The 14908-nt window shown below is 43.4% G+C and overlaps 1 protein-coding gene across 2 annotated transcripts in view; it reads left to right on the forward strand.

Moving 5' to 3' along the window:
• Cubn (cubilin) overlaps positions 1-14211 on the forward strand; it is a 206569-nt gene extending 192358 nt beyond the window's left edge. For both annotated transcript variants that reach the window (XM_057787625.1, XM_057787624.1), the window contains exons 61-67: positions 3451-3613; positions 3966-4171; positions 7277-7421; positions 8298-8479; positions 10426-10591; positions 12443-12678; positions 14102-14211. In XM_057787625.1, coding sequence (XP_057643608.1) covers positions 3451-3613; positions 3966-4171; positions 7277-7421; positions 8298-8479; positions 10426-10591; positions 12443-12678; positions 14102-14209 — 1206 coding nt within the window. In that variant the 3' untranslated portion in view covers positions 14210-14211. The remainder of the gene's footprint in view (positions 1-3450; positions 3614-3965; positions 4172-7276; positions 7422-8297; positions 8480-10425; positions 10592-12442; positions 12679-14101) is intronic.
• The last annotated feature ends 697 nt before the right edge of the window (positions 14212-14908 follow it).

Consider the following 14908-nt stretch of genomic DNA (forward strand, 5'->3'; position numbering starts at 1 on the left):
CCCTTTGCAAAGATACTTGAGCCCCAAGCCCTCCTTTCTCTCTGCATCACAGCTTCTATGCCGTGTACAGCCACCCTCAGTACGTCCTTTTGCCGCCATGCTTTACGGCAGCACAGACCCCGGACAAGAGAGCGCTGTAACTCAGTCGCTATGGAGATTAGTCATGACTGGACTGAGAGTGAGAGACAAAGTAGATCTTTTTCTCTCGAGTTGATTATTATAGGCATTTTGTCCAGTGATGCCAGGAAACAAAGGATTCTAGGGAGCAAGGTGTGGGTGGATTATTATTCAAGGCACCATAGACGTGCAGTTCCTGCCCCAGTACTGGGCAGGGTCCCCACATAGTGGGGATTTGGTGTTGTCAGAGAACAGAGAAAAGATAGAAAGAATGTCAGGCTTGATTGCACAGGACTCTAAGAGCCATGCCAAGTGTAACTATGTATCTCCAATCAGCTGGGAAACTCTCATTTAAACAGTAATTGAATGGTTGTCCTGCCAGTGCAGGGCCTCCTTCCACCCAGCTGTGGCTTCTCCCTTGTCCTTCATATTTGCTTGTCTCTATTTAAAACCCACATCTGCTCTTGTAGAGTGACTCAAGCTCCTTGGCATGAAATGGACGGGTTTTTCCTGATTCTCTTATATCCAACATACTTCTTCCTTTCACGGTACATATTTCCCTTATTTTATTTGATACATTTATTTTCATCTTTCTTTCTTCCTTTTTTGGCTTTTTCCCATTTGTAAATATATGTATATGGAGAGATACATAGACACGTATATGCACATATGCTTATATTTAGTTCTGGCCCCTCTCACTGGTCAATGAGCACCTTGAAGGTAGAGAGTGTTTTTATGCCTCTCTGTACACACGAGACCCAACACAAGCCAGGCACGTGATACAGAAGTGAAAAAGCTTGCAATGATCATGAGGACCACAGTGGGTGTAATGAAACTTCCTTTATCAGAAAAAGCACATTGTCCTAAACTTGTAACTCTTCTCTTCTGTAAATCGAGGCTGTTAGATTACAGAATCCCTCTCTTTTAACATTCTGCATGAATAAGTTATGTTCATATAGGGGAGACAGTGCCATCTAGTGGTCAGTTCATTTAACTTTTAATTTTGAAATCCACTATCTCTATAACAAATAATGCCAGGGAAGCACTGCTCTAAGATCTCGGATCTGATGTGGTTCTGTTACGAGCTCAGATCTGGAGCTAAACAAACACAGAAATTTGTTATTAAAGTACAATCAAAATTACTGAAATACAAATAAAAAAGTAAAGCGTACTTTGTTTTTAAATAAGGTGTTTGAGGAACATCCAGGTCATCACATTCAGTGTCTGTAAAAGGGTGTATGAGCATGCATGGTTCTCGGTGCTGGAAACACTTCTGAGCAGAGCTCCGTGCCTCTTCTTGGGGACTCACATCCTTGCAGAGTGGGAGCCCAGGGAAAGCAGATAAGCAATAAGTAGGTTAGTTTGGTTACAGAAAAATACAACGGGATGATACTGGAGGAGGGCCACACTGTGTGGGCGTGGCCTCTCTGAGGAGGCTCCATGGCTAGAAATCCCTCAAGACTATATCACTGAGGGAGGAGACTGCCCGAGACCATTGCGGGAGGGATATGAGAGGGGGTGTAGCATCTTTGTCGGCCAGGGCTTGCAGAGAGTGAAGACTGCATTCTGGGCAAACGTAGCTTTACAGGGAGAACAAGAGCATAAGTCTAGGTCACCAATACCTGGGCAGCCTGGTAGAGACCTGCGTGGGTGTTCTGTGCAGCTGATTTGTAAGCCATGTTCTGGAGGCGCAGGGTGACATGGCGTTGATGCCGATATATTTAGAAGGTGGAAAGAAGCAGGTATGGTCGTGATGGGAATGGAGAAGAGTTGGGCAGGACTCAAGTTTAGTCTTGAGCTGTTTATTGATTGAGATAGGGGAGACTTGGGGAGAACATTTTAGGGAAGGGTGTGCTGTGGCGTGAACATCGTTCTAGTTTGTGTGTTAGAAACAGAAGCCTCGGATTCACGTGCTCATGGTATCCGGGGAGCTTTGAGATATAACTGAGTCAGATGAAGTCATGAGAGGGGGTTCGTAGGATGGGGTGAATGACTCCATAAAAGAGGAAGCTATTGCAGATCTGGCATGCTCCTGCTGTCTCTTCAGATGATGCTTTTAAGTCAGAAGGTAGGAAGGTCCTCATCAGAGGCAGTCCTGGAATTCTAAAGACTTCTCAACCTCCGGAACTGTTACCAATCAACTTATTTGTTTATAAATGCCCTCGTCTATGGTACTCTGGTGTAATAAGATAAAGCAAACCAAGGCAGGTGCTAGTGGGGGGAGAATCAGAGCATTTCCTAGGTATTGACGAGACATCATTTATGCCTTACGCACTGTTAAAGTCTGGGAACCCAGTGGGTGATATAGGGGGCGAGGACCTGAAGGAACCACAGAAAAGGCTTGGCAAATACAGGGAAGAGTGATCCAGCAATGATGGAGGTGGGTCATCTTTCTATCTGTTTCATTGGTTAAGTAATAAAGAAACTGCCTTGGCCCCTTTAATAGGACAGAAAATTAGGTAGGCGGAGTAGACAGAACAGAATGCTGGGAGAAAGAAGCCGAGTCAAGGAGTCGCCATGATTCTCCCACTCCAGACAGACGCAGGTTAAGATCTTTCCTGGTAAGCCAGCTCGTGGTATTACACAAAATATTAAAAATGGGTTAGATCAATATGTAAGAGCTAGCCAATAAGAGGCTGAAACTAATGGGCCAGGCAGTGTTTAAAAGAATACAGTTTCCGTGTAATTATTTCGGGGCATAAGCTAGCCATGCGGGCGGCCGAGTGCCGGGGACGCAGCCCCGCCGCCCTTATTACAACACAGCAAAGGAAGGCAGATGCTACAGCTGTGGAGCAAGACTAAGCCTGGGATGTTCGAGGAGTCAGAGAAGCAGATGGGCAGAAAGGAGACCCATGAGATCTGAGGTGGGAGGAAAGCGCCCTCCGTTAGGCCTTGACAGCTGCTGTCATTGGCCATGGCCTTTGTATCAAGAGGGTAGGAAGTAGTCAGGCAGGTCCTGGCCTCACTTTGTTTTGGCAGCAACCTCTAGGTGACATCTTGAGAGTAAAGAGGAGAAATAAGAGCTTACTTATCCAGGAAGCCTCGGGAAGGGCCTCTAGGAATAATTTTGGGCATTAGAAATATTAGTAATGGGCCTGGTAAGTTCACAGCCATAGTTCTTTAAATTATATATTACTTTTCCTAAGAGAAAAATGTCTGTTTGGCATCATACTGGATTTTTACTGAAAGTCATTATGGTAGTATCTATCTAAATCAAGGCTGTCTGTAAGAGCACCAATATAAAGATGCTTAGTACTGACCTATGGTAGCTGCAATGAAAAACAACGATTCCTCTGTTAATAACGAACTACTATAAACTGCTTTCTCTTCCAGATAGCAGATGGCAGGAGCATGGCAGCGGATTTAGGTGGAAGATTGTGTGGTGACCAAATACCTGCCCCTTTTATCTCGTCTAGCAACTTCCTTACGGTTCAGTTTGTCTCTGACATAGCTCAAGACAGAGAAGGATTTAATGCAACATATACCTTTGTGGACAGTAAGTATTTTGACATATTGTGAAATGCAAAGAATGCAAGCTTATTTCATCTAAATTAATGACAATTTTAGAGGATTATTATTGAACACGTGTGGGCCACATTCCCAGCTCTCCTTTTCCCTTTCTTTAACAAAGTCTCACTAAGCTGCCAGGCCAGTCTTGAACTCCATTCTCTTGCCTCAGGTTTGCAAGGAGCTGGGATCATAGCCCTGCATCACCAGGACATACACTCGAATCCTTAAAAGAATAATAAAATTACTTCCTGTGGGCTGGGCTAGAGCAGGATTTTAAAGCTGTTATATATAATTAGACATGATTAAATCATCTACCTTTTTCTTTCTCCTCTCTTCAGTGCCTTGTGGGGGGACACATTTTGCAACTGTGACCCCACAAAATGCTTCCTCACCTCACTTGTCGAACATCAGACGCCCACTTTCCACCTGCACTTGGATCATCGAGGCTCCTCCATACCAGAACATCAAGATAACAGTGTGGGAATTAAAGCTGGCCTCACAAGACTGTTCACAGAGCTACTTAGAGCTTCAGGATTCACCACAGGTAAAGACCCCAGCGTGCTGGCCGTCACATCTGCAAATGATGGAAGTAATGAAGCCATGCCCAAATAAAGTCCCTGTTCCTTCTAAAAGTGTATTTTTTTCAGCAGGAGACAAAACTCTACTTTCCATCATACTAAGAAATGTAAATGTAGTCCCGTAGGAAAGAGGCTTTGCAAATGTCCCATGTCTAGGAAGCATCCAGCTATCTTGCTAAAAATGCATATTCCTAGGGCCCCCTTTAAACGCGGATTTGTTGGCATAACACACATTAATCAGTATTTGATGAGCATATCTTGTGTTCTGCCACCAATCCCAGAGCTCCGTGGGCTACATCTGGAGAATCATGTCTGTGACCAGCAGGATTGGTGTAGGGTGAACTGGAGGGATCTATACAAAATGTAGGCAAACCAGCTAAGAGGCTGTATAACTAGGCAGGGCTACACTTACAGCAATGGGAGAGAATAGAAAAGGGAAAACAGAAGCTGTCTGGGTTCAAGGAGATAAATATCTGAGTCTTAAGTTCACACGGGAAAGATGACAGAGCAGCTGGTGTGTGAAAGACCCAGAGATCTGAGTATGATCATCTCCTCGGCTGTGGGTAAACACGGAGAGTAATGAGGTGGCCAGAGAAAAATATCCACACTCAGGGCTCATAGACTGAACCCAAACCCTTGGATGGTATCTGTAGTCATGAGCGGTGAGCAGTTAACCTGTTTAGAAACTAACAGTTTAGTTTAGAAGGCCACATTCAAATGCCCAAGGCCTGGCAGTGACAGAGCTCTACCTGGCACCTTCTGAGGATCCGAGATGAGTGCCGTGGAGAGCCTAGAGAGACTGAGGTTATTCTTAGGCTCCTGGGTTGTGGAGATACCAGGTTCTCAGCATTCTACTGACAATGGCTGTCAGCACAGAACTCCTATTCCCCAGTGGAAGGACTTAGAACCAAGTGGAGCAGACCCTTTGGGTTTCGGAGACTAGCTTTGACAAGTATAACACTTACCAGGGTAGGGGCATGGGAATTAGAAAAATAAGTAAAGAGAATGAAGACATGAATGAAAATAATAAAACAGAAACATACAATAGTACTGAGAGGGAGCTCCAGTAAAATCACCCATACACTTTTATACCCCAATACAATGGGGAGGGCGAGGCAAAAGACTGATTTAACATGGTACAAAGGACAGCTAGATCAACTACTTGCTTCAATACTAGAGACATCAAGCCATTAATTCTTGAGAAATGCATTCTGTTGTTTAGACAATGAACTCACCCTAGACCAAGTATCCTGAAGGTAGCCCCTCCCTAGGTCAAACTTCCTAATTCAAAGAAGAAACAGAAGTATGATTGAATTTCCTGACCTTTGGTCGAGGAGGAGAAGATACACCTCTTTGGGCCACCTTAATGTCCAAAACACCAAGTAATCACACCCCAGGTCTCGGTGTGTAGCCGTACTTGTTCTCAACAACTTTGAGCAAGCTGAAACTCTCTGACCTTCAGACAAGGTGGAAATAGGCTCACATTTTGGGGACTCTACATGGGGTCAAAGTTCTTTCTGTTCCTCATTACTTTATGAAGCTGGAACTTGAAGAATCAGGGAAGATTCCTCATCAGGGCACAATAAATAGCACATAAAGAATGAGGAATCTGAGGTATACAAGAGCAGGTGTACTGGCCTCAGATAATACAAGTGAGGATGTTTAATGCACTGTCTATAAAAATACTCAAAGCCTCTAAAGGCTCAGACAAACCTAGGACATAGACTGTAACTATGAGCTAAGACACCACAGAGGGAAAATGCTATAATGAAGAACACACTATGTATTTTCAATAATGAGAAACACGTACTTCTTGTCACTGAATAATCTGCTCAAACTGAATGAATAAAGGAGACTACAGTGGACAAATAGGGAATAAAGACAATAGCAACAACAAAGATGATGGCTAGGAAAAAACTAGCATTCTCAAGTTACCCCAGAGTAGAAAGAGAGGCTGGTTGGACGATAGCAAAAGGCTTATTTGGTGGATGTGGGAACACTGGAGAAGGTGTAGGGTGGATAGCTGGCCCTGGAGTAGGCAACCATAGAGAATGGAAATGAGTATCACCCATGCAAAGTTCAAAGTGAGGGTGCACTATGTACAAAAATATTCAAAGCCTCTAAGTGCTCAGAGCAAGCCTAGGACATAGAAAATTACTATGAGCTAAGCCATCACAGAGGAGAGATTCTATATTGAAAAACACAGAAGAACCCTCCCCACCACCCTACACCACTTTCACCCAGTGAACCGTGGAGAGAGCCTTCATGGCTGCTGGAGATGTGAGATTCATGTAGGACTACAGAGTTGGAAGTCTTGGGATAGAAACACTGGAGGGTTAGCAATGCAGTCAAAGTTTAGAGGTTACAGCAGACGAACTTAGGAGGAGGTCAATGCAGAAGAGAGTGGGCTAAGGGTAGGTGAGGGAGCACAGACCCATAATGGGAGTCTGGGAGCAGGGCTGGAGGGTGTGCCTTTAAAGAGTCCAAGAACTGCATGTATTTCAGCGTGTGCATAATGCGACTGTGGCTGCTGGCTGCTACCTTTGAGGTACCTGCTTACATGTGTAGAAATTATTAGCCATTTACCCTGTGCATTTGAGAGGGAACAACATCCCCAGAGTGCTGCCGAAGAGATCAGGGACATTATTATAGATACTGAGCACCCAAGATGACAGGGAAGGGGAAACACATAGGAACACCTGGCTCTGGCTAATCTAAGAGAACTCTAGACTGTGGGAGAAGCTGCAGTAAGAGCCCTGTCGGGAGCTCACACAACCTGGCTCTGCTCTGAACAAAACACACACTTTAGCTGTGACACTACTCGAGGAGGAACAGCTTTGTTTTCTGTAGAGAAGTGCCTGCTTGTGGTTTTAGCAGAAATTCTACTCCTAATTTCCCCTTCCTCTAGGAAGGTGGGACACTGTTAATGGTGAGCGTTGCAGCACACTTGAGGCATGAGCTGTTTTCCATGGCTGGATACTCAAGTCACATGTTAAATACAGTTTATTATCCGTGTGGCTGCTGTCTCCTGAAACTGTATCTCAGGCCATGTGGCTTCTATTTCATTTCAGGGTAATGGGCCAGTGACTCTGTACTGCGGCACGAACTTTACAGCCTTGCCAGTGTTTTATTCTTCAACAAGGACCGCAACTGTCGTTTTCAAATCTGATGTTTTAAACATGAACTCTCGGGTGCATTTCACCTATCAGATTGCAGGTGAGCCTAAAACGTCTTGTTTATGGGGAAAGGCAGCTTCGATGGCAGGGATTGCTGGAACTGACTCCAGTGAACACATCTGGTTTTGCTAAAGTAAACACACACCCATCAGAAGTAAGATTCAACTGAGTTTGGTGACTGAGAAGTGTTTGCAGAGAATATTTCCTGTAAGGACTGTTTTGAACTTGATTAAAACTAAAGCAGCATTTGATTCAAAGACACAGTTACTTCCGGTTTTTAATTTTACCAAACAAAAAAAATCGTAAAAAGAAAAATGTGAGTTGTAGCAGAACTAACAATCCATCAATGGAAATTCTTATGCAGATAGTGTCTGGGACTATAAAAGCCTTTGGGTCTAAAAAATATCTAAATGTCAGCCACTGACTCTCCCGCCATGTGAGTAAGAGTTCAAAAATGCTGGAGTGTTTCTCAAAAGGGGCTTGTGTTTCACACTTCACATGGGGGCATCCACATTAACAAGGCCTGGCACTGCAGCTGTGGGCATGCATTCTCAGCATCTCTTGGGTCTCAGTTTGCTTAAACATCATCCAAGAGACTGGAGCAGCTTCTGAACTTTGCTCAGATTCTTTTCTTTTCTTTCTTTTTTTTTTTTTTTTTTTTTGGTTTTTTTTTCTAGACAGGGTTTCTCTGTGGTTTTGGAGCCTGTCCTGGAACTAGCTCTTGTAGACCAGGCTGGTCTCGAACTCACAGAGATCCACCTGCCTCTGCCTCCCAAGTGCTGGGATTAAAGGCGTGCGCCACCACCGCCCGGCTTTTGCTCAGATTCAGTAGACTCTAAACACTGAATTGTCAACCTAAAAGAACACTAAATATGTAGGTGTGCACATTAATTATGAATATTGGTTTTTATCGCAGATTGCAACAGAGAATACAACCAAGCATTTGGCAATCTGAAGAGTCCTGGATGGCCTCAAGAGTATCATAATAACTTGGACTGCACCATTATTCTCAGAGCCCCACACAACAATACCATTTCCCTCTTTTTCTACTGGTTTGAGCTGGAATATTCAAATGAATGCAGGCATGATTTCTTGGAGGTAATATATATTTGAATATAATTTAAATGAATGATGTAAAAAGATGATGGATAACTAAGAATTTTTCTATAGTGATGTTAATCCAATATGTCTCTCTTCATTTTTTTATGTTAATCATTATTTTTTCATTCTATAAATGTGTGCTGAGAATATTCTAGTTTTAGTACCAGAAGTACAGTACAGATGACAGCATCACAGTCAGTGGAAACACCACTCAGGAAGGAACAGAGAAGAGTTTCTCAAGGAAGTTACATGAATTCCGGATGCCAAGGATAAGGTGCCTATAGCACCAACTAAGTGTGAAGGCTTTTTTACACACTGATTCCCCATCATGTGGTTGCTACACCTGTGTTCTGCCAACGCTAAATCTAAAACTTCCCAATTGACCTTGTGGCTATACAGGAAAGGCTCTGAAAGATGTCCACAGCCTCCACACCTGACTCAGAGATTTATTTATTTCTTCTGTTACTGCCTCTTTGTTCGGTTCCTTAGAAGCTTAATCACATTTTAACTGTGCACACAGTTGGGGTACTGCACAATATTGTAAACACATACGCATATTAATCAAATCAGCGTAGTTAAAATGTCTGTGTTTGATTAGTTTTTATTCCAAATAAGCTCTCTGGAGCTGTCTGCTCTTCGTGGGATAAACAACTTTCAGGCTCATGCTGCCCCTTTTCTTCTGATGTTTCTTTTCCATTAGCTTCTTTTCTTCTGCTGCTTCTTAATGCTAACAGATTTCTGTCTTTTTAGCCACCAGCCCATTCCCAACTGTCTTGTTTCTGTACCATCCTGCTTCACCCATCCCATGTGTGGTCCTCAACCTGGGGGAGAATGGTGTCCCAGGAGACGGTCTTTGCACATGGGTTCAGCTCCCACAAGCTTCCTGATGCCTTATTATGTTGAAAAGCTCCCCATATAGAGTGAAACTAATCAGTGTTTTTAACAAACAGTCAATTTCCAGGGAAAGCTCATGTCTTCCTCATGGGTTACTTCCCATGGCAGGAGATGAGAGGAGGGAAGAAATGAAGACACAGAAGCAATGTTGTTTGTGCTCGCCAGGAAGTTAGACTTGGACTGACATGCTTACCCGTCCTCAAAAGCAAATGATTCTATAAGAACTAAACAGAAACAAGAAGAGCATGATACAGAAAAGGGGCGCACTCCCTGCTAATTCTAAGTCATCCCTACCTCAAGTTGCCTCTTATTGGTCGAACTTAGCCTTTGTCATTTGTCCTTTGGATGCTGGGAAGTAAAGTCATGGATTTTTTAGTTTTGTTTTGTTTTTGCATTGGAGGGTAAGGACTACACCACCCAGACATCCTCCTCCACTCCAGAGAATGGATGAGAAGCTTCCTGTTGCATGAGCAGAGACAGGAAGCTACAGCACGGCCTGTTAAACGTATCTGAGTTTAGTGCTGCAGAGGAGACTATGTGCAGGAAGCCCTAGTGTTCCATTCAAGTTAACTATGGTGGGAACAGAAGCCCATTATGAGGGCTATAATGTATTGCTAGCAGAGGCTAGCAGAGAGGGCCCTGTTCCAGACCCTACTGTGAACGAATGTGTCCCCAACTCCCTCTCTAATTTCCCAGATGTGCCTCTGCTCTGAGTTAGAAACATGCACATCGTAAGCTCTGTGCTGTATGTCTCCCCTCCTCAGCAGTGATTTACAAGAGGATCCCAAGGGAAGGAAACTCAAAGGCAAGAGTATGAGGGCGGCAGGTCGGGCCTTCCAGCATTCTTAAATATGGCAGTTATCCCACAAACTTGAAGATAACCAACCAGTCTGTCCCAGCCAGAACTCTGTTTCCATTTTGTTTAAACATTTAGCAGAAGAACTGTCTTAAAAAACAAACCAAACACTTACTGAACTTGTCTCATCATGGTAGTGATGAGTTGAAGCAGGAATAATATGGATGGGCTGACTAATGACTGCTTTTAACAGGTAAGAAGTGGGAGCAACAGCAGTTCACCGCTGCTTGACAAGTACTGTGGCCTGATGCAGCCGAACCCCATCTTCTCTCAGAGCAACGAGTTGTATCTGCGGTTTAAGACAGATGACTCACTCTCAGTCCCTGGATACAAAATCATCTGGACCTCCTCTCCGTCTGGTAAGCTAGCCACTGTGAGGGAAGCCTCTACAGGAGATGGCAGATTAAAAGGCCTTTATCGCATTAGATCACACCTGATGATTTTCTGTGAAACGTTCCGATTTTTAAACGGCGAAGAACTGATTTTTCAAAATCCTACAATTATTTATCATTCCAATGATATAAAAGACCGCATTCTACATGCAAAAGGCCCGAGAATGTAAACACTGTAAACTTTCCGTATAAACTTTATCTTGTTCTTCTGGTTTGATCACCAAGGACCTCTCTGAGAATTCAGTGAATGAAATTACAAGAAGGTCGAGTCAGGACGAGCAGCCAGCAGCTGTATACAGTGAGCAGCCCGCTGTGTGCACACAGACACTCCTGATGGTGTGCACAGCTGCGCAGCTGTGCCCGTCCTGGCTCCTGTCGTTTGGTGAAACTCCTGTGTCTTGATTGCTTCTTCAGGGTGACAACTGTCTTCCTGAATGTTTGGTTGTCTATTTATCAACTAGCAGGAGATATAAGTCCCGTGAACACATTTAGTTGAGCAAGGAGAAATGCCTTTATGAACTGCCTGTAATAGCCCCAAACCGACAAAATAGAAACCATAAAAGGAATCTTTTAAGTGTCCTCAGGGGAAGTGAGGGTCCCATCCAATAACCACAGATAGCAAAGTCTCCACACACCCAAAGGTGCCCAGTAATTAACTGTCCTGACTGGAGGTAAAGGAGGAAGGAACGAATGTACTGGCATTAGCAGCCTGTAATCGTGCACTTGGAAAGCTGAGGCAATGCAGTCATAATTCTTTTTTTTTAAGATTTATTTATTTATTAAGTATACAGTGATTTGCCTACATGCATTCCTGCAGGCCAGAAGAGGGCACCAGATCTCATTTCAGGTGGTGTGAACCACCATGTGGTTGCTGGGAATTGAACTCAGGACCTTTGGAAGAACAGGCAATTCTCTTAATCACTGAGCCATCTTTCCAACCCAGCAGTCATAATTCTTGAGGCCAGCCTTACATACATAGTAAGAACTGATCTTGAAAAACTTAAAATTAAAAAAAGGGGGGAAGCAAACAATACAATAAATAATCAGTAAACAAAGTGTGAATTGAAGATCAAGTTGCCCAAGTCCCAGTTACTAGGCTCTTTCTTCTGGATCTCCTCAGCTTTCATGTAGAAATGAGCAAATCAAACCCAGTGACACCAAGCACCAAAGAGATTTGATGTGAAGCCTGCCCTTCACGACTACAGTTCACGCTCCAGGAAACCTTTGCTAACTATTACCTTCACACAGAATGGTTGTTACTTGGGGAGAAATTTTGGCCCTGAGACTAATAGGCGCCCCGTGGCTATGATACACAGGGGTTCCACAGAAAGGAGACCCTGGTAAAGGTACCGCATCCAATTTAGAAGCTGATTAGATCTTAGAACTGTCAGCGTGGGCCTGTTTTATTATAGCATCTAAGCTGTGATATCAGTCTGCGTGCCACAGACCTTGACTTGATTTTGGCTTCCCAGCCACTGTTACCTACTCTGCTTGTGGAAGCTGCTGCACCCTGAAAACATGCAGACAGAGACTTTCCTCTCCGGAAGCTATTGTGTTGTTTTCCAGTTTGTTCTCAGCCTGAGGTTAGCAAAGAGCCATCCTGGGAGAAGTCACCTCAGGTCACAGACTATTGAGAAAGGAATGGCTGGTGGGAATGGGCCTGGAGAGGATGTCCACCAAGAAGAGGGGTTCTGCCTTGGCTGGCTGCTTTTGCAGATTCCCTGCCCCCTTAAGAAGATTAAAAGCTCTCCCTTCCATGACCTGCACCTGTGGAAAAGCACTTCCCTAAATGGAACCTTTTCCATTCCTTCCTTGCAGGCTGTGGAGGAACTCTTCTTGATGACAGTGGTCTATTAACCAGTCCTGGCTATCCTAACAACTACCCAAGCAACATTCACTGTGAATGGACCATCATTGCTCCTTCTGGAAGACCTCTCTCCGTCAGCTTTTCTGTTTTCATTATCAACCCTCCAGGAGACTGCGCCCACAACTACCTCACTCTCTATAATGGGCCAGACGCCAGCTCGCCACCCTTTGGAACCTACTGTGGAACGGTGAGTAAAGCAAACGTTATTAGATTTTCACATGTGATTTTAAAACATTGACAATCACAGTATAGGCACATGCAAAAACCAAAGTTACAGGTCAGTGGTTTCTATTTTGGGAGCATGAGCGCTATCTGGTGGCAGATATGTTATATTACATGCACCGCTGAAACCTAGAGAATTATTTTGTTTCTAACCTTCTCTTTATTCACACGGGTCTTTGAAACAAATTGGACAAGCATCATGTCACCGGAAATCTAGAGAATTCAAAATACATAAATTATTTAAAAGTTTGCTGTAAAATTTTATTTTTAGAAATATCAGTAAGTATATCAAAAATTTTAAAAGCTTGAGAATGCTATTATTACTAGAACCTTTCTTTGAATATATACACATATCAGCACATTTTATATCGTCTAATCATCTACCAATATGTCATTAATATCTTACTACACTGATGTAGATACATTTTTGGTGTTTCATTTTCTATGTGCCTGAGGCAGTCCAGATTACTTAACAAGGGCTCTCTGCTGAGAAAGTCAGTTCTCAACTTTTCACTGCTACAGCTGACACTCCAGGAAACATTTGGCTAACTACATCTTCACACAGAAATTTGGTTACTTGGGGAGAATTTTGATTTTGGGACCAGTAGGCACCATGTCACTATTATACCCAGTATTAAATAAAAGAGATATCTTTATTTTATGTTTGTACGGCTCCTGTGTGTCTATTTCAGTGCCTTCTAAGCGTTCAGCTTCATTTGGTCCCATAGTGCACAGTCTGTGCCATGGAAAGAACAGTTACTCCGGACTTGGTAGCTGAAGGATAACTGGGGCATTAGGAGGCAAATGACTGCCACGTAGACCAGTGTCACATAAAATCTAGGTATATAACTGGATACGCCAGTGCTTTCAAAATATACTCCCTCCCACGTATAATTATTTCTGTTCCTTTATTTTGTTAAATGAAAGGTATCACCAATTTATTTAACATTTCACGATGTTAACTCGAAATATAAAGCATAAGAAGAAAGAAGAAGAGTAAAACACAAGCATAAAGCATCAGGTTATGTACGCTCCTGCAGCAGCCAGCTTCTGTGCGAGGGTCTAGCGGCAATATGCTTTATGTTTATGTAAAGACGCGCACCATTGTCCGCACTCAGTTCAGACATCTGGAAAACAAAAGACCAATGGGAGTTTAGCATTATCTCCCCACCCATCACTTCTCAGCATCCTGTTCCTGGGAGCATCCTTTTGTATTAATTAATGCATTAATTATTGACAGGTTACTTCTAGAAATAGATGTTGGTTCACTGTTAGAAGGTACAGACTACAAACTCTATAAGGTTTCTATGGGTAATACTTTAAGTAGGCTGACATTTCTAAAATATGTTTAATTTAAAAACTAACCATTTCCCTCCCCTCAATTTTAGGACCCTACTACAGTCCCCTTCAGAGCGTCATCAAATCAAGTCTTCGTAAGATTTCATGCGCTGTATACAACACGGCTGTCAAGGTTTGAGATAGTGTGGGACAGCTGAGTCAGGAGAGCTGTGTGGTTGGCTACCACCCTGTCCAGAACTCTGCCTTCCTCATCCCCATCCCCACCTGAGCCATCAAACATGAACTGAACTTCCATGGCCTTTACCAGAGACAGTGTGGAACCAGTTTTGTACATTTAATGTTCTGAATACAGAGCAGCACTTGGTTCAACTCAGCTGTATGCAGCGCTCTTACTGGATGCACCATTTAGCTGACATCTTGTAAGTTGTTTCAAAGGTGAAAGTTACCCTGGGACAGATTGTTGTACGTTTTGAAAAACCAGTGATACATATATATGCATTGTTTTTGCTACAAAAGTCAAAGTCAGGGTAGTAAACATTACTGAAAATGATGTACAGTCTGTTGTCTTCATTTGTAACCCATTGCAACTTGGGTTTTCATGGTGGCTTGTGGTTGAAGAATTTTCTGTGACCTCGGAAACTGTTCTGCATCATGAGCTCTCCAGTTTCCGCTCTTAGCCATGCTGGGGCTCCCCTCTGGTCATCCTCAGGACTCTGTGCTGTCCTGGCTATTGAATCTCTGTATACCTTCCACTCGCTATTATTCAAGGCTCTAGAATTTCCCCAATTAACTTTTCTTAGGTCGCATCTCTTAGGCATGCGTCACAGTCATGCCTCTGTACACTAAGGATACTTCTTTCTGCTATACTTGTCTGTTGTAAGAAAGGGTTTGTTTGC

This window comes from Chionomys nivalis, chromosome 13 (assembly GCF_950005125.1).
Source record: "Chionomys nivalis chromosome 13, mChiNiv1.1, whole genome shotgun sequence".
In the NCBI taxonomy this organism is placed as follows: domain Eukaryota; kingdom Metazoa; phylum Chordata; class Mammalia; order Rodentia; family Cricetidae; genus Chionomys; species Chionomys nivalis.